The sequence below is a fragment of the Haliotis rubra genome, unplaced genomic scaffold (genome assembly GCF_003918875.1).
Source record: "Haliotis rubra isolate DU_JTF1 unplaced genomic scaffold, ASM391887v1 Scf370, whole genome shotgun sequence".
Lineage (NCBI taxonomy): Eukaryota > Metazoa > Mollusca > Gastropoda > Lepetellida > Haliotidae > Haliotis > Haliotis rubra.
This window is the reverse complement of record NW_025767047.1, coordinates 106,038-131,572: the sequence shown is the minus strand read 5'-3', so window position 1 is coordinate 131,572 and position 25,535 is coordinate 106,038. Positions and strand designations below refer to the sequence as shown.

The 25,535-nt window shown below is 47.1% G+C and overlaps 1 protein-coding gene across 1 annotated transcript in view; it reads left to right on the top strand.

The window, feature by feature from the left end:
- Positions 1-25,535, top strand: part of LOC124285918 (myotubularin-related protein 9-like) — a 176,492-nt gene that overhangs the window by 61,368 nt on the left and 89,589 nt on the right. Inside the window, exons 8-10 of the mRNA XM_046722196.1 lie at positions 238-363; positions 8,797-8,899; positions 22,270-22,408. Coding sequence (XP_046578152.1) covers positions 238-363; positions 8,797-8,899; positions 22,270-22,408 — 368 coding nt within the window. The remainder of the gene's footprint in view (positions 1-237; positions 364-8,796; positions 8,900-22,269; positions 22,409-25,535) is intronic.

Here is a 25,535-nt window from a genome sequence, read left to right as displayed (position 1 = left end):
GTTGCTGTTTGAAGTTCCTCTCTGATGCCAGAAAACTGATATGTGGGGTTGTCCTTTGTAGAATGGTACCACTTGAATGTGTCTTCTTATGTGAGGATACCTGTGGGTGCTTCTGCATAATCACTGTTATATGCTTATTTGTCCTAAACCAGCCCAAAACTTTTGCTTAAAGTAACTTAAAGTTATTTCTTGCATATGAGTGGTACAAGGTTTGAATGAACAATTTGATTATTGTAGCAACCAGTGATGGTGGTGCTAGCATGGACAAATGGTTATCCAAGTTGGAATCCAGCAACTGGCTCACTCATGTAAAGGACATCCTGACATGTGCTTGTGTTGTTGCCCAGTGTGTGGATAAAGAAGGTAAGTGAAATTAAGCAGCTCACACATACATGGTAGGTTTAGCCTGAAATTGTCCACTGCTTTAATGCAATGCTCAGATATATTGCACAATGTATTTCCCAGTGATAGTGTCGTAAAGCACATTTTGGTCAGTCCAATGAAGCGCCAAGGTCATCTGACCAGTATCGGTAGCCTGAAAGAAGAACATGGAGCACCACCTGCATGCCACTGAAACCTGAAAGACAGACCTGGGGCACCTCCTGCATGCCACTGAAACCTGAAAGACGGACCTGGAGCACCACCTGCATGCCACTGAAACCTGAAAGACAGACATGGAGCACCTCCTCCATGCCCCTGAAACCTGAAAGATGGACCTGGAGCACCACCTGCATGCCACTGAAACCTGAAAGACAGACATGAAGCACCTCCTCCATGCCCCTGAAACCTGAAAGATGGACCTGGAGCACCACCTGCATGCCCTTGAAACCTGAAAGAAGAACATGGAGCACCACCTGCATGCCACTGAAACCTGAAAGACAGACCTGAAGCACCTCCTGCATGCCACTGAAACCTGAAAGACGGACCTGGAGCATCTCCTGCATGCCACTGAAACCTGAAAGACAGACCTGGAGCACCTCTTGCATGCCACTGAAACCTGAAAGATGAACCTGGAGCACCTCCTCTATGCCCCTGAAACCTGAAAGACGGACCTGGAGCACCTCCTCTATGCCCCTGAAACCTGAAAGACAGACCTGGAGCACCTCCTCCATGCCACTGAAAGACAGACCTGGAGCACCTCCTCGATGCCCCTGAAACTTAAAAGACGGACCTGGAGCATCTCCTGCATGCCACTGAAACCTGAAAGACGGACTTGGAGCACCACCTGCATGCCACTGAAACCTGAAAGACAGACCTGGAGCACCTCCTGCATGCCACTGAAACCTGAAAGACGGACCTGGAGCACCTCCTGCATGCCACTGAAACCTGAAAGTCAGACACTGAGCACCTCCTGCATGCCACTGAAACCTGAAGGACAGACCTGGAGCACCTCCTGCATGCCACTGAAACCTGAAAGACAGACCTGGAGCACCTCCTCCATGCCACTTAAACCTGAAAGACGGACCTGGAGCACCTCTTGCATGCCACTGAAACCTGAAAGACAGACCTGGAGCACCTCCTGCATGCCACTGAAAGCTGAAAGACGGACCTGGAGCACCTCTTGTATGCCACTGAAACCTGAAGGACAGACCTGGAGCACCTCTTGCATGCCACTGAAACCTGAAAGACAGACCTGGAGCACCTCCTTCATGCCCCTGAAACCTGAAAGACGGACCTGGAGCACCTCCTGCATGCCACTGAAACCTGAAAGACAGACCTGGAGCACCTCCTGCATGCCACTCAAACCTGAAGACAGACCTGGAGCACCTCCTGCATGCCACTGAAACCTGAAAGACAGACCTGGAGCACCTCCTCCATGCCCCTGAAACCTGAAAGACAGACCTGGAGCACCTCTTGCATGCCACTGAAACCTGAAAACGGACCTGGAGCACCTCCTCCATGCCCCTGAAAGATGAACCTGGAGCACCTCTTGCATGCCACTGAAACCTGAAAGACAGACCTGGAGCACCTCCTCCATGCCCCTGAAACCTGAAAGACGGACCTGGAGCACCTCTTGCATGCCACTGAAACCTGAAAACGGACCTGGAGCACCTCCTCCATGCCACTGAAACCTGAAAGATGAACCTGGAGCACCACCTGCATGCCACTGAAACCTGAAAGACGGACCTTGAGCACCACCTGCATGCCACTGAAACCTGAAAACGGACCTGGAGCACCTCCTGCATGCCACTGAAACCTGAAAGACAGACCTGGAGCACCTCCTGCATGCCACTGAAACCTGAAAGACAGACCTGGAGCACCTCCTGCATGCCACTGAAACCTGAAAGACGGACCTGGAGCACCTCCTCCATGCCCCTGAAACCTGAAAGACGGACCTGGAGCACCTCCTGCATGCCACTGAAACCTGAAGGACAGACCTGGAGCACCTCCTGCATGCCACTGAAACCTGAAAGACAGACCTGGAGCACCTCCTCCATGCCACTGAAACCTGAAAGAGCGGACCTGGAGCACCTCTTGTATGCCACTGAAACCTGAAAAGCGGACCTGGAGCACCTCCTCTATGCCACTGAAACCTGAAAGATGAACCTGGAGCACCACCTGCATGCCACTGAAACCTGAAAGACGGACCTGGAGCACCACCTGCATGCCACTGAAACCTGAAAACGGACCTGGAGCACCTCCTGCATGCCACTGAAACCTGAAAGACAGACCTGGAGCACCTCCTGCAAGCCACTGAAACCTGAAGGACAGACCTGGAGCACCTCCTGCATGCCACTGAAACCTGAAAGACGGACCTGGAGCATCTCCTGCATGCCACTGAAACCTGAAAGACAGACCTGGAGCACCTCCTGCATGCCACTGAAAGCTGAAAGACGGACCTGGAGCACCTCCTGCATGCCACTGAAACCTGAAAGACAGACCTGGAGCACCTCCTCCATGCGACTGAAACCTGAAAGATGGACCTGGAGCACCTCTTGCATGCCACTGAAACCTGAAAGCGGACCTGGAGCACCTCCTGCATGCCACTGAAAGCTGAAAGACAGACCTGGAGCACCTCCTGCATGCCACTGAAACCTGAAGGACAGACCTGGAGCACCTCTTGCATGCCACTGAAACCTGAAAGAAAGACCTGGAGCACCTCCTCCATGCCCCTGAAACCTGAAAGGCGGGCCTGGAGCACCTCCTGCATGCCACTGAAACCTGAAGGACAGACCTGGAGCACCTCCTGCATGCCACTGAAACCTGAAAGACAGACCTGGAGCACCTCCTCCATGCCACTGAAACCTGAAAGACAGACCTGGAGCACCTCTTGTATGCCACTGAAACCTGAAAACGGACCTGGAGCACCTCCTCCATGCCACTGAAACCTGAAAGATGAACCTGGAGCACCACCTGCATGCCACTGAAACCTGAAAGACGGACCTGGAGCACCACCTGCATGCCACTGAAACCTGAAAGCGGACCTGGAGCACTTCCTGCATGCCACTGAAACCTGAAAGAGCGGACCTGGAGCACCTCCTGCAAGCCACTGAAACCTGAAGGACAGACCTGGAGCACCTCCTGCATGCCACTGAAACCTGAAAGACGGACCTGGAGCATCTCCTGCATGCCACTGAAACCTGAAAGACAGACCTGGAGCACCTCCTGCATGCCACTGAAAGCTGAAAGACGGACCTGGAGCACCTCCTGCATGCCACTGAAACCTGAAAGACAGACCTGGAGCACCTCCTCCATGCGACTGAAACCTGAAAGATGGACCTGGAGCACCTCTTGCATGCCACTGAAACCTGAAAACGGACCTGGAGCACCTCCTGCATGCCACTGAAACCTGAAAGACAGACCTGGAGCACCTCCTGCATGCCACTGAAACCTGAAGGACAGACCTGGAGCACCTCCTCCATGCCCCTGAAACCTGAAAGACGGACCTGGAGCACCTCCTGCATGCCACTCAAACCTGAAGGACAGACCTGGAGCACCTCCTCCATGCCACTGAAACCTGAAAGACGGACCTGGAGCACCTCTTGTATGCCACTGAAACCTGAAGGACAGACCTGGAGCACCTCTTGCATGCCACTGAAACCTGAAAGACAGACCTGGAGCACCTCCTTCATGCCCCTGAAACCTGAAAGACGGACCTGGAGCACCTCCTGCATGCCACTGAAACCTGAAAGACAGACCTGGAGCACCTCCTGCATGCCACTGAAAGACAGACCTGGAGCACCTCCTGCATGCCACTGAAACCTGAAAGACAGACCTGGAGCACCTCCTCCATGCCCCTGAAACCTGAAAGACAGACCTGGAGCACCTCTTGCATGCCACTGAAACCTGAAAACGGACCTGGAGCACCTCCTCCATGCCCCTGAAAGATGAACCTGGAGCACCTCTTGCATGCCACTGAAACCTGAAAGACAGACCTGGAGCACCTCCTCCATGCCCCTGAAACCTGAAAGACGGACCTGGAGCACCTCTTGCATGCCACTGAAACCTGAAAGCGGACCTGGAGCACCTCCTCCATGCCACTGAAACCTGAAAGATGAACCTGGAGCACCACCTGCATGCCACTGAAACCTGAAAGACGGACCTTGAGCACCACCTGCATGCCACTGAAACCTGAAAACGGACCTGGAGCACCTCCTGCATGCCACTGAAACCTGAAAGACAGACCTGGAGCACCTCCTGCATGCCACTGAAACCTGAAAGACAGACCTGGAGCACCTCCTGCATGCCACTGAAACCTGAAAGACGGACCTGGAGCACCTCCTCCATGCCCCTGAAACCTGAAAGACGGACCTGGAGCACCTCCTGCATGCCACTGAAACCTGAAGGACAGACCTGGAGCACCTCCTGCATGCCACTGAAACCTGAAAGACAGACCTGGAGCACCTCCTCCATGCCACTGAAACCTGAAAGACGGACCTGGAGCACCTCTTGTATGCCACTGAAACCTGAAAACGGACCTGGAGCACCTCCTCTATGCCACTGAAACCTGAAAGATGAACCTGGAGCACCACCTGCATGCCACTGAAACCTGAAAGACGGACCTGGAGCACCACCTGCATGCCACTGAAACCTGAAACGGACCTGGAGCACCTCCTGCATGCCACTGAAACCTGAAAGACAGACCTGGAGCACCTCCTGCAAGCCACTGAAACCTGAAGGACAGACCTGGAGCACCTCCTGCATGCCACTGAAACCTGAAAGACGGACCTGGAGCATCTCCTGCATGCCACTGAAACCTGAAAGACAGACCTGGAGCACCTCCTGCATGCCACTGAAAGCTGAAAGACGGACCTGGAGCACCTCCTGCATGCCACTGAAACCTGAAAGACAGACCTGGAGCACCTCCTCCATGCGACTGAAACCTGAAAGATGGACCTGGAGCACCTCTTGCATGCCACTGAAACCTGAAAACGGACCTGGAGCACCTCCTGCATGCCACTGAAAGCTGAAAGACAGACCTGGAGCACCTCCTGCATGCCACTGAAACCTGAAGGACAGACCTGGAGCACCTCTTGCATGCCACTGAAACCTGAAAGAAAGACCTGGAGCACCTCCTCCATGCCCCTGAAACCTGAAAGACGGGCCTGGAGCACCTCCTGCATGCCACTGAAACCTGAAGGACAGACCTGGAGCACCTCCTGCATGCCACTGAAACCTGAAAGACAGACCTGGAGCACCTCCTCCATGCCACTGAAACCTGAAAGACAGACCTGGAGCACCTCTTGTATGCCACTGAAACCTGAAAACGGACCTGGAGCACCTCCTCCATGCCACTGAAACCTGAAAGATGAACCTGGAGCACCACCTGCATGCCACTGAAACCTGAAAGACGGACCTGGAGCACCACCTGCATGCCACTGAAACCTGAAAACGGACCTGGAGCACTTCCTGCATGCCACTGAAACCTGAAAGACGGACCTGGAGCACCTCCTGCAAGCCACTGAAACCTGAAGGACAGACCTGGAGCACCTCCTGCATGCCACTGAAACCTGAAAGACGGACCTGGAGCATCTCCTGCATGCCACTGAAACCTGAAAGACAGACCTGGAGCACCTCCTGCATGCCACTGAAAGCTGAAAGAGCGGACCTGGAGCACCTCCTGCATGCCACTGAAACCTGAAAGACAGACCTGGAGCACCTCCTCCATGACTGAAACCTGAAAGATGGACCTGGAGCACCTCTTGCATGCCACTGAAACCTGAAAACGGACCTGGAGCACCTCCTGCATGCCACTGAAACCTGAAAGACAGACCTGGAGCACCTCCTGCATGCCACTGAAACCTGAAGGACAGACCTGGAGCACCTCCTCCATGCCCCTGAAACCTGAAAGACGGACCTGGAGCACCTCCTGCATGCCACTCAAACCTGAAGGACAGACCTGGAGCACCTCCTGCATGCCACTGAAACCTGAAAGACAGACCTGGAGCACCTCCTCCATGCCACTGAAACCTGAAAGACAGACCTGGAGCACCTCTTGTATGCCACTGAAACCTGAAAGACGGACCTGGAGCACCTCCTCCATGCCACTGAAACCTGAAAGATGAACCTGGAGCACCACCTGCATGCCACTGAAACCTGAAAGACGGACCTGGAGCACCACCTGCATGCCACTGAAACCTGAAAACGGACCTGGAGCACCTCCTGCATGCCACTGAAACCTGAAAGACAGACCTGGAGCACCTCCTGCATGCCACTGAAACCTGAAGGACAGACCTGGAGCACCTCCTGCATGCCACTGAAACCTGAAAGACAGACCTGGAGCACCTCCTCCATGCCCCTGAAACCTGAAAGACGGACCTGGAGCACCTCTTGCATGCCACTGAAACCTGAAAACGGACCTGGAGCACCTCCTGCATGCCACTGAAAGCTGAAAGACGGACCTGGAGCACCTCCTGCATGCCACTGAAACCTGAAAGACAGACCTGGAGCACCTCCTGCATGCCACTGAAACCTGAAAGACGGACCTGGAGCACCACCTGCATGCCACTGAAACTTGGTCACAATGAAGGTCATGCCCTATCAGATTCAGTCACTCACAGTCAGGAGTATAAACAGAAGAAAGCAAAAACTAAGCCAGTGACAATGTAAATTTGGTGATAAAACATCATGATGATTTACCATATCCTATGAATTGTATTTCCTCTGACTCAAGACATCTTTTATATGAGATGAAGATTAATGTATGTAGTTGTCTGAGAAAATATGCTAAAAGTAGCAAACAGCTGAACACATGTGAGCGATGATGTCACAATTGTGAAACTTGGTGGGTCATATTGTCTACATATATTGTTCCATGCAAGGTATCTTGGTCAGAAATGAGAGGTGAGTATTTTTATCCCCCTGGCATATAGTGGAGATATAGTCAATGCCTTGTCTGTCTGTCCATCAGTCAGTCAGTCATCATTTCATTTCCGGAGAATAACTAAAAAAGCATTCAATGTTTTTTAACCAAAATTGGCAGATGTATCTAACAGATCCTGAATTTTTGGTATTTAAATTTTTGTTTGTTTCCATGGAAATGATTTGGACTAAAGGATGGGATAGACTTTAAACCAGAGCACAACTCGGTTCACTATCTTTCAACAAAACTTGGCAAATATGTCAAACAGATCCCGAATTGATGCCTTTTGCTGTTTATGGGTTTTTGGCATTTTGATTTTTTGCGATTTCCATGAACAATTTAGACTTAGTCTCAAAAGAGAGGAGGTGGATTTCCTTTCCGGAGCACTGCTAAAAAACTTCAAAGACTTTCCATCCCAGCCTGCTACATGTGGCAATTAGTATATGCAGAAAATCTGTAAATAGCAAAAGGCACCACTTTAGGTTCTGTCTGATATATCTGCCAATTTTGTTGGAAAAACATTGAACAGGTTTTGATTGTCTTTTGCTATTTATAAATTCTAAGAAAATGAATATGTTTCCTGCTTCCATGGCAACAAGTTTGACTTTAAATCTGTTCATAGAGGTGTGTTTGTCGAAAGAGTACAAGGTATTCTTTCATAAAACTGTGCCCAAACAAAAAACAAGGTTGTCAACTGCTGCCCTTAGGGATTTTTAAAATTTGTAGTTTTTTCTTTGACATTGATATTGGTTTGTCCTGACATAGAAGCACAAAGTTACGAATCCCAATTCGATGTTATTGTTTTGATAGCTCAATAACTACTCTTGTATATGGATGGACAGATTAGACAGAAATTCTCTCATCAAGTTGGACTTTAAGTAACTGTCAGATGATTTGTTCTTTCAAATTTATGATGATCGGTGGGGTATGTCATCTTCTGATGACTCTTGTTTTAATCATTAAGATTGGTATATGTGTTGTTGGAAGTGGGGTTCAACGCATAAGCTGTTTTTTATGATATGTTAAAATTTCATCTTTGCTATTTGGAACATGTTGTTAATTCTCTTCAAATTCATTTTGACAACAACACAATGATAATGTTGTGAATATGATTTGTATACTTAGGTAAGGTCTCTTTTGTATCATGTAAAACTTTTACAATGTTCAAACCATGCTCTAAAATCCTCCCAAAATGCATATTCATCACATTTCATCACTCAGAAAGCTTTGCTTTGGCATGTATTCTTCTTATTATGTAAATGTCATATTTTGTTGCATACATCAAACTTCATTGTTAGTATCTATGCGGTACATGTTATGTATCATATCAATATTCTGACAGAATCCTTTGTCCAGTGTCTGTCCCTTTGTTTTCCAGCTGTTACCTGTATATCCAGGGTAGATACACTGATGAAGTACAATGTTTGTGCAATGCAAACAACTTTTGAGTCATGTCACTGCACATGTTTCAATGAGTTTTGTAAACTTTGCAGGAGCCACTGTGTTGGTTCATGGGTCAGAGGGTTTGGACACGACACTGCAAGTGACTTCAATTGCCCAGCTTATTCTCGATCATGACTGCAGGACTGTAACAGGGTAATACTCTTCTGCTGTTTGTTTGCTTTATTTCAGCCAGAACTAAATCAGCCCAGTTGGTTAGTATATGATTAGGTGAATAGTTTTTAAAAACACCAGGCAGAATAAGTTCAGTTCAACTTCCAATACATCACTGCCATTCCTCCTGTTTTGTCCTGGGATATGTCCTGGACATGTTGGTTTAGTCATGTAAGTAGTGGCTGATAAATACATGTGGATAACACCAGCACCAGATAAAGAATTGCTGCTTCATATATATTAGCATCTGTGTTGATGTGACTGTCAAATCAGTTTTTTACAGACAGCTCAAGTAATTGATGAAATTTTTAAACTTATCCTATCTGCAACTTGCACCTCTCTCTCTTTCTTCGACTTTTAGTGGAACGACTGTAAACTTTCTTCCATAGGCCTCCTTGTCCATTTGCCCGTGCACTCCATGCTGCTCTCCTTAATTAGCTTCCTAGTTGCTAATAAAGCTTGCAGCATGCTCCACTAATTGCCCACGTGACTACCTTGAATGATCATTCTCTTTCTTGTCGCACGACTGTGTGGACGTGCTGTATATTAGGGACATTATTTCACCCTAACATCATGGGGGAAAACAGATAATCAGTCAAGGAAAAGGAAAGTTTGTGCTCAATGCAAGACGAATTATACGTCCCTCGACCCTCACTCGTCTTGCAGTGACTGTATTGGACAATGTAACTGGAACAAACGATGTGGCAAGTGTAATTCACTAAAAAGATGAGGATATCAAGGCCTACCTTCGTGTTTGCTCCCGGGAGAATCGCCGATAGGGACAGGAAATCAACAGAATCTGATCCCACTCCCGCCAAGCGTATCAAGTTACAGCGACAGAAAATCGTACCTTCGCGCAAGAAGAGCGGCGTCTGCGGTTCAAGAGGATTTTATGGACGCTTCATCAGATTCTTACTTATCTGAGGACGTTCGGCACCTATTTCGTACGCATCAATCACCTCCTTCCATAGCGTCAGATCACTCGCGGGTGGTTGTGATCGATAATTCATCGTTGCCTGTCCCATCTACACTACCAGGGGACCTTAGATTGACACTATCATCATCCAGATCATCGGTACATATCCCCTCGACTGTCTCAGTTTGTTTGGAGCCTGGCCAACTGCGTTCAACCAGCCAACTGTTCCCCCACAGTTCATGGAACTGGACGGAGCTGGCTACAACAGCGTCGCCGGGGGACGTTCATCATGAATCAACACTTCAGGTTTTGTCACCTAATCGCCGATCCAGATCAACACATCATTCTAGATCACCTTCACGATCCAGATAACCATCACAAACCCGATCTAGATCACCGGATCGATCCAGATCACAGTCACGATCCAGAGCACAAGTATGATCCACATCACCTGATCAATCCAGATCACCTAGCCGATCCAGATCACCGAACCGATCCAGATCACAACATCGAAGTAGATCATCGGACCGATCCAGATCACCCAATGGATCCAGATCACAACTTCGAATCAGATCACCGGACCGATCTAGGTCGCCTTTATTTATGAACTGATCCAGATCACAACATCGAAGTAGATCGCCAGACCAATCCAGATCACTGAACCGATCCAGATCACAACATCAAAGTTGATCACCTAACCACCTAGATCACCAAATCAAGCCAGATCGCAACTGCAAACCAGATCACCTTATAGATCCAGATCACGATCACAGTTTCCTGTTAGTGCCTCGAATCGATCCAGATCACTTTACAAATCCAGATCATCTTTCCAACCCAGGTCACCTATACGATCTAGATCACCTTACAGAGCCATTGACCAATCGGGATCACCGTACAGATCCACATCTCATGGCCGATCCTATTCAGATGGTCGAAACCAGAGCTCCAATCAGAACCAGATCACCAACTAGAACTACAGCGACCTAGACTAGTTCTTCATATCATACCGGATCACCTAGCCATACTAGGGAATCCAGATCACCGGCTTACCACCTACTCCGGTACTTACCACGTCGAGATCTCGATACAGTTCCTCTGACCGACGTTCGGGTGATCATTGCTCTGATTCCACTAATAGGCCTACAGTCTCTTACGATGTTCCGTCTACACGCTCTGAGAATCCTTCGACTCACTCTAGGATCATCGCTGAGTCATGGGAACCTGATAACAATCCCACTCCTACAGCGACTCCAGATCTAAATATGATGATTAGGGCCATAACCTCAGCCTGGAACAAAATACAGCCTTCTACTCCAGCCCATCCGGCTTCGGTAGCTCCTGGCTCTTCATCTGGTCCACCTCCTGAGATTGATCCAGTCCAAATAGCCATGCCTGCATCTCCCGCTCACTCTGAGTTATCTACCCCTGGGGGTAGCTTTGCAGCAGTTGAGACACCTCAGGTACTCCTTTGGATTGTTGAGAAGCTCCAACTTCCCTTGAGTACTTCAGCAGATGACCTGGATCACTCTTATACTCTTAGGAATCGGGATTGGTCTACCATCACCCTACCACTTCGACCTTGTATTCTGAAATTATCCAGTACACTAAATGATGGTTTCAAGAGCCTGAACGAATTAAGGACGGATTCTCTGCTCCCAGATATAATCCGTCTACCTCTCATGTCTACGGCCTAACAAAAATCTCTAAGGCTCCAACAGTTGATGAGGATATTGGAACCTTGTGTGGCAAACAAGCTGCTTCGACCTACCTTATTGAGGACCAAGATTTGGCTCACATGGATTCAGCTGTGAGAAAGACGTTGCCATCTATTAGTTGCGTGATTGCAGCAGTTGACGCTGTTAACACTGCTCTGGAGCATACTTATTCTGATCAAGATGCTTACATCCGAGGATGCATGACTTTAGCTCTGGACCAGTTCCAAATTGTCCTGGATCAGTTGTCTCATTTCTTGGGCTACACTCTTGCTGTTCGCCGATGTGCACCCCTTAACATCTGTTCATGGGAGGAGCGATTAAAACAGAACTGTTTCTCCAGCCTTGGTTTACTGACTCCCTCTTCAATGCTAGCATCCATGAAGTATCTACTAAAGTTGATAAAGAAACCCACTTTCAAGTCTCGATTGAACTGTTAAAGAAACAGAAGTTACAGCTCCAGGACTCATTAAAACAGCGTCAAACTGCACAGTTCACCCCTACCAATCCAGATTTACGCAATTTTTTTCGTGGCGCATCCACTCAAGGCCGTGGCAGAGGAAACAGATCTGGCCGTGGTGGTTCCTCCCGTTCCTTCCGCCCCAGTCGTTCTGATTTACAACACTCCGGTAGGCGGGAGATTACAGATCTTCACCCAGAATTGGACCATCCTCAGAGATCCGTACATCACCAACCTGCTACTTCACGGCTATCAGCTACCCGTTATTGGCAGTCCACCTCTGACGTCGCATCCGGCTCATCGCTCATATCCTGTGGACCAGTTTCAGACTCTGCAATCCACAATAGGTATGCTATTAGACAAACTCGCGATAGAGCTTGTAGGTCCATCGCCCGTCACTCCAGGATTCTACTCCCTCACATCTTCTTGGTTTCAAAGAAAAATTCCAACAAAACTCTGGCTCATCTTCAATATGAAGTTGATCAATGCCCGATTCCTGCTTCCACCACCTCACTTCAGGATGGTGTCGATCAACCTTTTACGCACCATCCTGAAGAAGGGAGACTTCCTCATCAGCCTAGATCTTCAGGATGCTTATCTTCACGTTCCGATACATCCAGAACACCGGAAGTACCTTCCAATGGAAAGTCCTACCATTTGGAATTTCCACGGCCCCGTGGAATTTTGCCTTCCAGAACCGCTTCGTCCAGTCCTTCAATGGTGGCTCGACAAACGGAATGTTTGTGCCGGAGTCTCTATGATGCCCTTTGCACCAACTCATCACCTATTCGTCGATGCATCCCTCATGGGTTGGGGAGCTCACTTCCTCGACCACCAAGTGGCCGGGCTGTGGTCATCCGACGAACGGGTACTTCATATAAACGAGCTGGAATTCAAGGCGGTAATTAAAGCCATCTCACATTGGGCAACAGAGCTTCAATCAACCAGTCTGTTGATCCAATCAGACAATTCGACAGTGGTTTGGTATATAAATCATCTAGGCTCGACAGGCTCGGCGAATCTGCTACAATGGGCGATCAGGTTCTTCCATCTCATCGACTCACTTAACATCGTAGCCAGAGCCAGACACATGCGAATGCCTTGTCCTGATCCAACCGACCGTCCCCGACAGAGTGGAAGTTACTGCCTCAGATCTTTCAGTCGATGATCTACCCGTTATCACGGCCTCAAATAGATCTGTTTGCCACAAGGTTCATCAACATAAGAAGCCTGGCAGAGCCAAACCCAGTACAGCTTCCCAACCGGGACGACCTACTTCTTCACCCTCACACGGAACTGCGCCAAGGGTCACCTCAGATCCTCAATCTACACGTTTGGCGCATCTTCAGAGGTCTCTCATAGCTAAGGGCTACTCTCGCCCAGTAGCCACAGCTATCACTTCAGCTCATCGTACTTCGACCCATTCCTTGTATGACAACAAGTGGAAGAAGTTTGAAAACTATTGCAAGGTTAGGGGAATTGCATCTCCCACTTCCACCTCGGCTCAGGTCGTTGCTGAGTTTCTCCGCACTACTAAGAAACTCAAGGGTACTACGTTAGCTACCTACTTAGCCGCCATCAACTCGGTTTTGGCTACCACCACAGGCACAAAGATTTCCACTGTTCTCGATTTGCAGAGTGTACTACACTCCTATAGATTCTCTGACCAGTCCAGGAAGTTCAGACCTCCGGCCTGGGATCTGTCCGTCATCCTTCGTCATATGATTTCTACAGATTATGAAACCTTTAAAAGACAAGGACTTCGACCAAGTGACATTCAAGACATTCTTTCGTGGTAGCTTTGGCTACCGCTGCTCGTATATCTGAACTGCATGTGCTTGATGTCCATCGGGTGCGGTTCGGCGGAAGAAGCATGGCAAGGCTTTCCTGGGTCTCCGCTATGACTTCATTGCGAAAAACCAACTGCCAGGGCAACTGGACCGGATGTTTACCAATTTGACACTCTGCCCTGTTAGGGCTCTACACGTTTACCTTGCTGCCTCCAAGGATCGTCGACGGCTACGGAAGCGCCTCTTCATACCCTTGTCGACCGCTTCAAGAACTGAGGTTTCCCGGTCCACATTGGCCTTCTGGATGCGTGCCACGATCCTGCGTGACTACACCTTTGCAGGGTTGCCTCCTCCAGCCGCTTCCAATCCTCATGAGACTCTTGCACTAGCCTCGACGATGGCCCTCCATAGCAACTGCTCCTTGACAGCTATCATGGAAGGTTGCTTCTGGCGTTCTGATACAGTCTTCTCTTCACATTACCTGCGAGACCTGTCTGTCACTGATGTCCAGGGTCTACACCAGTTCGGACCTCTTGTAATGGCTCAGCAGCTTACATCGGGCCCAACAACGCGGATGAGGGACGGTTCCGCATTCGCTTTACTGCTTCCTTGTATTTACTGAATAAAAGTTGAACTGGATCTCAACCTTTTGTTCTCATTATATGGGTTTAAGAACTACTTCACTTGGCCTCCATACCAAGGCATCGGAATACGGCCACCTAGCGTGGCCCTATGGACCTGAGGCACAATCATTATGACGATGCAGAGGTGTTCGACATTCACGCTTACTGACCTCTACTCCACAGAGCAATTACGTCAGTGAAGTGTGACACTCCCAAATTCCAGTGGATTTCGTTGCGTTCTGCCTCCAAAGTTGTCGGGCTCCAAAGTGAGGGTCAATTTGACGCTGCTCGGGAACTGAACGTTAAACCTTGGAGATGCCGAGTTGTGTTTCTCTTTCACCTGCCTCGGTCTTTTTGAAGAAGGGGCTGGCCCGATTCTAGTCGCAAGACTTTAATTACGGGGGTACCTTGTAAATCGTGGCTAGGCGAGACCTACTTGCCGAGTTGCGTCCCTTGTCTTGTACAAGGTTGCGGCCGAACACCACATCGCTCGAGAGCACCCATCTCCCTGGGAGTCGTTGTGATTAGTAAGCCAAGGGGTTCCCGGAGAACCCACTACAAGCATACCCAGTAGGAGTTGCGTGCATGCGTAACAGGCCTCCCTTGTAATCTCTATCTACGGTTGTCATCAGTGCACACAGCTCCAAGACCAGCTGTTCGCACTGTCCAGACAGAATGGTAATCTGCGGCCCGCCGTCCAACCGTGGGATAAGTGCAAGTCAAGAGATAGGATAAGTTTAAAAATTTGGAAATTTTAATATAAATTGTATATTTTTCATTATCCTGACTCATGCTCTTTTGCTTGTCTTCTTCTTCTTGCAGCATAGTGGAACACTTGTATCTCCCTAATTGAAGCTCCCTTCAATGTAAAATCACTAATTAGTACTCACCACGAGTTGCCTCCCTCTTCCTTCTAAGGGCAGAGAGCTGGCGGAAAGGAGGCGCCACCCTCTTGCCTCATGCTTCACTCTCTCCTTCTTCGCCCAGTGAGCAGGATGTGAGAGCGCCTGTGTCTCCCTACACACTATATCCTTTGATTATTCTTAGTTTATTACCTCTTATAGTCTTCTATAGACTGACTGACTGAGTATGGTTTTACGCCGCTTTTAGCAATATTCCAGCAACATCACGGCGGGGGACACCAGAAATGGGCTTCACACATTGTACCCATGTGGGGATTCGAAACCCGGGTCTTCGGCGTGACGAGCCAACGCTTTAACCACTAGGCTACCCCACCGCCCCAGTCTTCTATAGAGGTGTAGCTAGTATCCTTCTACAATTATGTATTGATAATTAATCGTATTTCTGCTGTTTATTCACGGGACGCCGTGTTTGTTCAGCAAGTTTACGTTGATGAAAATCTGTACTATTTGTAGATTACGTTTTTCTGCTGCTGATCCGCATTTAATATGCCCTAGCTGTACTACGCCATGTGCGTTTTCTTAACGTTCAGTTATTGTATTAATCTGTCTAATTCTGCATTTAATAAATATTATCTTTGCGTCTTGAGACGTGCAGCAGATAGGTCATGCAAACAAGGTTTAGCCATGGCCGATACATCGGAACCCCTAGCCAGTCAACTGCTGTCGGACGACCCCCTCCCGTCTGGTGTTCCACTAGAGTTACCCTTGGAGGAGAGGCGTGGGATGCAGTCCGCCGTCTCCATGAAGCGTCCTGCATCCCCAGACATCCCGTCGTCGCAGCCAAAGACTAAGAGGGTTTCGACATCATCTCAACGCAGACTCCGTACCCCCAGGGCAGCGTCTACCTCCAAGGGGAAATCAACGAAGTCTTCTAGAACCTTCTCAGCCGAGATTGTTCCCGTTGCAGAACTGGGCCTGTATGATGATCAGCCGATCATCATACCCGATCTACGCCACAAGAAACGACCGGTGTCGGCTACAGTGACGTCAGCGCAGATCGCCATGCAGCCTGATGTACCAACGCTGATGGCGGACGATCTTCCTGAGGGCCTCGTCGTTACCAACGCAGAGAGGGCACCGACTACATCTTCACAGACCGTCCTGATGCGGCAGATCATGAAGATGATGGAGGACCGATACCAGCCCAGAACCTGAGCCTTCGCGAAGGCTCCAACGTAGACAACACCCCAGAGGGACCCCCCGTCAACGTAGAGGCCACTACAATGCCACCTCCGCGAAAGGAAGTCACAGACCACCTCGGCGAAGGACCCAGATGTACAGCCTTCGCGAAGGCCGTCTAGATCGTCATCTACCTCGGACCTTGATGATCAACACGCACGAGGACGCTCGAAAAGAAAAATCATCTCATCCCCGGACTCTGACTCGGACCCCTCAGCCTGCGCGAAGGTCAAGTCGTCGCTCCCCAGGACCGGACTCAGATGAAGCTTAGCGAAGGGCACCAGCTACAGGCTCCAAGTCATCTTCGTCTAGAAGGCCATCGAGGGATTCTCCAAGAGCTTCGCGAAGCTATCAACGTTCACCACATAGATCGCCACGAAGGTCACCATTTAGACACAGCTCGTCAGCTCGTTCACCAAGACGATCTCCTCGGCGTTCTCCACGCCGATCACCTCTTCGTCCACCTCGCCGATCGCCTTGCAGGTCACCACACCGTTCGCCGCACAAGTCTTCATGGAAGTCCCCAGTCAGGTCTCTGGTGTCGTCGTCCTGCACAGAGATAGAAGCATACAGGTCACCATCGGAAGAGCATCAACCTCTTATAAGCGATCCCGTTATAGAAGATGATGGAGGCGTCATATTCTCCGACGCTGAGATACGCTATTGGATGGTTAATAACCTGGACCTAGCCTCACCGTCCAAGAACGGTAATCCGGCACACACTTACGTGATGAGGGAGGGCGATGCAGACAACATCACCCTACCTCCGATCGACCGATTACTACGGTCCCACAGAATCTGGACACAGCCTTCCATAAAGCCACTAAAGTCCAAGAGCCACACTTACCACAGTTCAATGCAAAGAAGTTTTCAACTCATAATATGGACCCCTTTTTCAAGGCACAAGAGATCGATGACAACTACAAAGTGATCAACGATGTCAAGAATAAGAACTATAAGATTGACGACCGCAAGCTGGTTCAGATCGAAACCATGACAAGGCGAATGTTCTTCGGCCTTAATAGATCTAGAACGATCAATGAGACTCTTATATCCAGATTTCGAGATTCGACATCTGAGGATGACAGAATGATCTACTCGGCCCTACTTATGCAAAAGAAGGACCAGCAGTTTCTAACGGATCATCTCACATCAGTCTCTGCAGCACTAACTCTGGCTCGTCGTCAAGGCCTCCTCGCTTCCTGCAGCTGGGGTGAGCAGTTTACAGCTCCACTCTACACAGCCCCCGTGGTCTACGCCATCCATCTTCGACGGAGGAATAGATAAAGTCTCTAAGGAAGTCACCAAGGATTCTAGAGAAGTCCTTATGATAAAGTCGATGGACACGCTAGCCAGCGTCATCAGGCAGACTTCACAGAGATATTCAGGGAAATCTAAATTCACTGGATTACAGAAAGCACGGGATAGGAAGATGGCCAGCTCCAGAGGAAAAGATTCTTTTCGTCGCCCATATGGCAACTACAGAGGAGGATCAGGAAGAGGCAGGGCACCCAGAGGTTCCCAACCTGGAGTCTTCCACCCCCAGCGTTCCAGTACTACCGTCACAAGTGGGTGGACGCCTTCAACTGCACTGGGAGAACTTGGGAATGTTACAAGACCCTTATGTCTCCAACATTCTTCAACACGGATATCGAATCCAACTACAGGCCACGCCTCCGCTGACAGTCAACCCTCACAAGTTCGACTTCCAGGCGCAACAACTACCAAAGTTAAGAGAGGCTGTTACATCTCTCCTAACCAAGCAGGCCATAGAAGTACTAGATCAAGTAAACATCGAACCAGGCTTCTACTCCCCAGTTTTCCTAGTGCCCAAGAAAAACTCCAAGGAGAAATACAGACTCATTTACAACATGAGCACATTCAACAGAGATTATCTATGCAAACCGCCAACGTTTCGCATGATACATCTACCTCAACTACGGCACCTAATTCGTCTCATGGACTACATGGCCAGTATAGATCTGCAGGATGCTTATCTACACATCCCGATACATCCCGAATCCAGGAAATACCTACTGTTTATACAAGACGGGCTGCATTATCAATGGAAAGTACTCCCATTTGGAATATCATCGGCCCCCTGGTTATTCACAAGAGTAACGAAACCTATCGTCACCTACCTACATCGTCTAGGGCTACGCAGTGAGTTTTACCTTGACGACGGGATACAAGTAGAACAAGATCCACAGCATCTCAAACTACAGTTAAACTTCATCATCAAGCTACTAACACAGCTAGGATGGTTAGTATCTCACTCAAGTCGGACCTAGTACCAACGCAAGATCTGCAATTTCTAGGCATTCGATTTATCACGACACTGAACCGTATCGTCGTACCAGAAGACCGATGGCTCAAGATCCAACAGACCATCCCACAAGCCTTACTCTCTCCGCTACCACTACGACAATGGCAGAGTCTGTTGGGTGTCCTCACGTCAGCCCAAGACATGACAGTCAGAGGCAGACTACAGTTATGTCCGTTACAGGTCTTCATCAATGCTCATCTGGACGACCTACAGCCATTCAGTCTACCGAAACACATCAGACCTCATCTACTATGGTGGACCAGGAGGTCGAATGTCTGCGAAGGCATTTATTTAACAGAGCCGGAATTCAAAACCCATCTCTATGTAGACGTGTCGCTCCAAGGTTGGGGAGCTCATCTCGCCAACCGGACTGGATCCCGGATCCACAAGCGTGGGCAACGGACGCTCTAAGGATATCCTGGGAAGGCCTCAACGCGTACGCGTTTCCGTCGCCAGCGTTAATCCCACAAGTGTTACAGAAAATCAGACAAACACAGAGCCTCCAACTGATTTTGGTCGCGCCCTACTGGCCAGCGAGAACGTGGTTTCCCATTCTAATTCAAGAAATCGGACAACCAACACTAGAGCTACCAAAGCGCTCGAATCTACTAATACATCCTCACACCAAACAAGCGCACGGAAACCCAGAAGCATTCCAACTTCACGTATGGACTGTATTAAAGTGTGTCTAAACAAGAGAGGTTATTCAGCCATAGCTGTGAAAGCAGTCACGCTTGCTTTACGCTATTCTACACGTAACTTGTACGACGACAAGTGGCACAGTTTCGAAACTTACGCAGCTAAAAAGGGATGTACAGCGAGAAATGCTACACATCCACAAGTGGCTGACTATCTGTGTTACTTACGCCAAAATAAACATTTAAAAGGCTCGACATTGTCAACATATCTTGCCGCGCTTAGTTCTGTGATAACTATGAGAATGGGTGTCAAGTTAACCAAAACACCAGAGTTACTGGCTTTACTACGTGCATTCCGATTGGAGGATCAGAAACAGAAGTTCCGAGCTCCAGCATGGGATCTTAATATAGTGCTCCAACACCTCACAAGTGAGGCTTATGAACCACTGGAATCAACAACTTTTGAATTTCTCTCACAGAAAACATTGTTCCTGTTATCCCTAGCAACGGCAGCCAGGATGTCAGAAATTCACGCACTAGATTATGAGAGAATACGGTTTGACGACAATCAAAACATAGTGCACATGGGACTACGATGGGATTTCATCGCCAAGAATCAATTGCCAGGTCAACCGGACAGATTATTCCATGTTCCTTCACTCTCCTCAATTCTCGGATCTCAAGATACGCTGGACCTATTTCTATGCCCAGTCAGAGCTCTCAAAATCTATTTACGACGATCGAAAACGAGGCGACGACATCTCAAACGATTATTCATCCCTCTATCGACAGCTACTCAGACTGAAGTCTCTTGTACCACCATATCAATATGGATAAGAACTGTCATACTTCACGCCTACAAGGCTGCAGGACTCGACCCTCCAAGAGCATCTAATCCACATGAGATCAGAGCACTGGCTTCCACACTCGCTCTACACGGTAACTGCTCATTAAATACCATTATGGAGGGCTGCTTTTGGAAATCCGACATGGTGTTTGCTAATCACTATCTGAGAGATATCACCACCGAGGACGTCTCAGGTATTCACCAATTCGGTCCCATGGTCCTCGCACAGCAGTTGACAGTCCCTCGTAGACGATGAGACATAGTCTCACGAGATTATTATGTATATATCATACCAGTATCATCTAGCTTATAACTCTACGGAGTTTTAGGGCTAATTATATACATATCTTAAGTCTACTTAGTCTTAAGCCCAGTACTGATGTTTATGTACAGTTGGGTGGCTTCTCCATTTTGGAGTCGCTTTTATACCATTACTGCTATTATCATAGTATATTATTATTGTAGTACCCCATCTATGGCAGCTGGTAAACATGGTTTATAGTAGCAGGAATTATCCTAATTCAGTGCCATTATGAAGTTCCCGTAGGGGGTTATTACATATATATATAAATCACTAATTATTTAAATACAAAGTATTCTGGTTTTTCCACCACGGTTTCTGTAGGATTCTACAAGCAAAAGAGCATGAGTCAGGATAAGGAAAAATATGTAATTTTCTGAATAAAATTGATATTTTATACTTATCCTGACTCATGAGGTAAGCCCTCCCATCCTGCCCACATAACACTTTGGATTTCCCTGTAAATTCAAGTGTTGGGCTCGCTATATCAGGAGAGAGTGAAGCATGAGGTCAGAGGGTGGCGCCTCCTTTCCCGCGCAAAGGAATAGGGAGGCAACTCGTGGTGAGTACAAATTAGTGATTTTACATTGAAGGGAGCTTCAATTAGGGAGATACAAGTGTTCCACTATGTTCGCAAGAAGAAGACAAGCAAAAGAGCATGAGTCAGGATAAGTATAAAATATCAATTTTATTCAGAAAATTACATATTTATATACTTATCCTATCTCACGCGATGGATGCCCACCCGGCCTCCCCACTACTCAGATTACAACGTTGGCTCCAAGATGAGAATGATCATTCAAGGTAGTCACGTGGGCAATTAGTGGAGCATGCTGCAAGCTTTATTAGGAAATAGGAAGCTAATTAAGGAGAGCAGCATGGAGTGTACGGGCGAATGGACAAGGAGGCCTATGGAAAAAAGTTTACAGTCTTTACACTAAAAGTCGAAGCAAGAGAGAGAGGTGCAAGTCGTGAGATAGGATAAGTATATAAATATACAATTTATATTAAAACTTCCAATTCATGCTAGAATCAATTACAAGAATATCTTACCTTGTGTGTGTGCAAGAGCCTTTGGTTTGTGACAGTCTACACTATAGAGGACTCTTGTTACAAATCAAACAATTATATCGTGTAATCACAGCTGAAATACAGGATTTATGGCTTTGATGTAATGTATTTGCTCTGATGTTGACATTATATACATTTTCATATTTTTCATCTTTTCACACATGACTGCAGTTAATAGGTCATGGCTGTGGTATCTTCCAAATGTCTGTGTGTGGGTGTAAGCTGCAATATGATAAATCTACATGCCAAGGTATTTTGGCAAATCGAAAGCAAGTTTGCTGAGTATATGAATTTGTTTTGTAAAGCAATTGCAAGTATGGTCTGACACGTAGGGCAGATGGTACAAGACACTTTCCTTCAAGGTCTTATTGAGGACAATGAGAAAATTCAACCACTCTCCATTATTAGCATTTTAACCCAAATTCTGCTTCTCAAGCCCTGGGGGTGGTCACTCATTGTCTATACTACTGCTCTTGAGCATTTTCCTGTAAGACATTTACATAGGGTAATCATTGATACTGGTAAAGGGGATAATAATGTTATTACATACAGTTTCTTGTTTACAGGTTTGAGGCACTTGTGGAACGTGAATGGATACAGGCAGGACATCCTTTCCGCAGTCGTTGTTCTAAGTCGGCATATGCTATAACCAAACAGCGCCAGGAGTCACCCATTTTTCTTCTCTTTTTAGACAGTGTGTGGCAAGTAAGTTGTCAAACAAAAGACAATCTTTCCATGATCAACTAATATTTAAGGTGAACAAATGTTGATGCTGTTCAACTAAGAAGAAATATGTTTTTGCTGAATTGTCAGTAATGCTCAGGCATGACAGTATGTCTAGTACAGTCATCCCTCGCCATAACCAGGTCTTGGGGTCTATGGATGACCCCCCGCGTTGTTAGACATCCGCGTTATAGTAACGATTACATAACGCGGAACAAAGGCCAAGTAAAATCGTATTGTCCATGGACGTAACAAAACTGCTATTTCGTGTATTGTGCCCAGTCAAAACTATATCGTATTGTTGGAGGTGAAAAACAACCTAACTTTGTAAATGAAAATAGATGTATGTACATGAAACTTGAATCAAACATCACAAGACATGATAATTCAATTGTTGTTCCTGTCATGCTACCTGTTATTCAACTAAGCCGGAAATAGCAATCAGTTGTGCACATATCGATGTTTTGGTCCAATGTACCGGTGATTCAGTTAAAAACAATCCGAAAATATAACATCAAAGAATTTCTATTCCATTATTAGAATAATTTATATGTCAAGCAGTTATTCTAACAGAGATCTTATATATTGCTATTGCATAAGTATAATGCATGTTTTCTACGAACATATTTAACATAATAATTAGCATTACTAAACACTTTGGGTTACCTGGCTGGATACATTTTACGTAGGAGACAGTTTGACAAGTCAGCGCTGACTTCCTGCTGTACGTGCCATTTTGATTGTAAAAACAAAATGTTGGCAATTAATTGTCAAGTATGACTTCAATGAGTCAATAACGCGGGTCTTGGGGTCAGTGAATGACAAAGCTGTAATCTGTTTGTGATTACTGAGAAAAATGTGAAATTGGTGCTATCGCGGTTGGCGTGAAAAACGGACCCTCACGAATGTGGTAAGCGGACGTTGTATGGAATGAGGTAATGCCATTTCACTCATGGTTTCTCTGTTGTTATTGTAAACAGTTTTAATGAATGAAAATGGGATTGAATTTAATCAAATAAAATGTGTTTTCTGACATCATACATTCTCGGATGGCGGTGTTTACCCGCACAATCACGCGTTGTGTTGCATCACAGCAAACGTTGAAAGTACTCGGCTGATGGCATGTCTTTATGATAAAGTTATTACGATGTTCATCGATTATTATTGAAAAAACCCTGCATGTTTTAAGCATCTGAAAAACCATGGATATGTACGATAAACACTATTAATTGCAATCCACACTGAATTTCACTAGTTTACAACGTGATTAACCAGAGCTGGACAGCGGATTTGTTGATGTGCTATTTTCGATGACGTGAATATGTGTGATCACTGGGCAACTTTTTTATGGGAGCCACGGTTTACCCCGCGATTTAACCGAATCCGCGGTATCGCGAAGAGCGTTATTGCGAGGGATGACTGTATACAGAAGTGACAGTTGTTTCTGACCACAGTTTGCTTCCCAGTGCCCCAGTGCCAAGGTTATGTTCGGGCAGGTATTCCACATGGCTAGTAATTAGCTGGATAACAACAGAATCTTATATCCATTCATTACTACGGGTTACATTTTGGACATCGCTGAATCCTCTAGATCTGTGGAGAAAGATAAACATGAGTAATGTCATTTGAAAATACACAGGCCAGTAGGTACCATCAGAAATTGCAGTAGATTATGATCAAAGTTCATAGATCTAGACTGCTGTTCATTGTCAATCATTTAGACATATGGACCAATCAGAATGTGTAATTTACCTCTGTGTGTTTGTATGGTGTTCCGACATGTAGTGTTTATTGGACCTCCACTTGGCTGGTTTAACACAATGCAAGGGGCACATGTAATTAACCTCTGTATGTTTGTATGGCGTTTCGACATGTAGTGTTTATTGGACCTCCACTTGGCTGGTTAAACACTATGCAAGGGACACATGTAATTTACCTCTGTGTGTTTGTATGGTGTTCCGACATGTGGTGTTTATTGGACCTCCACTTGGCTGGTTAAACACTATGCAAGGGACACATGAAATTTACCTCTGTGTGTTTGTATGGTGTTCTGACATGTAGTGTTTATTGGACCTCCACTTGGCTGGTTAAACACAATGCAACGGGGGCACATGTAATTTACCTCTGTGTGTTTGTATGGCATTCCGACATGTAGTGTTTATTGGACCTCCACTTGGCTGGTTAAACACTATGCAAGGGACACATGTAATTTACCTCTGTGTGTTTGTATGGTGTTCCGACATGTAGTGTTTATTGGACCTCCACTTGGCTGGTTAAACACAATGCAAGGGACACATGTAATTTACCTCTGTGTGTTTGTATGGTGTTCCGACATGTAGTGTTTATTGGACCTCCACTTGGCTGGTTTAACACAATGCAAGGGGCACATGTAATTAACCTCTGTGTGTTTGTATGGCGTTTCGACATGTAGTGTTTATTGGACCTCCACTTGGCTGGTTAAACACTATGCAAGGGACACATGAAATTTACCTCTGTGTGTTTGTATGGTGTTCCGACATGTAGTGTTTATTGGACCTCCACTTGGCTGGTTAAACACAATGCAACGGGGGCACATGTAATTTACCTTTGTGTGTTTGTATGGCATTCCGACATGTAGTGTTTATTGGACCTCCACTTGGCTGGTTAAACACTATGCAAGGGACACATGTAATTTACCTCTGTGTGTTTGTATGGTGTTCCGACATGTAGTGTTTATTGGACCTCCACTTGGCTGGTTAAACACAATGCAAGGGGGCACATGTAATTTACCTCTGTGTGTTTGTATGGTATTCTGTTTGTATGGTGTTCCGACATGTAGTGTTTATTGGACCTCCACTTGGCTGGTTTAACACTATGCAAGGGACACATGTAATTTACCTCTGTGTGTTGGTATGGTGTTCCGACATGTAGTGTTTATTGGACCTCCACTTGGCTGGTTTAACACTATGCAAGGGACACATGTAATTTACCTCTGTGTGTTTGTATGGTGTTCCGACATGTAGTGTTTATTGGACCTCCACTTGGCTGGTTAAACACAATGCAAGGGGCACATGTAATTTACCTCTGTGTGTTTGTATGGTGTTCTGTTTGTATGGTGTTCCGACATGTA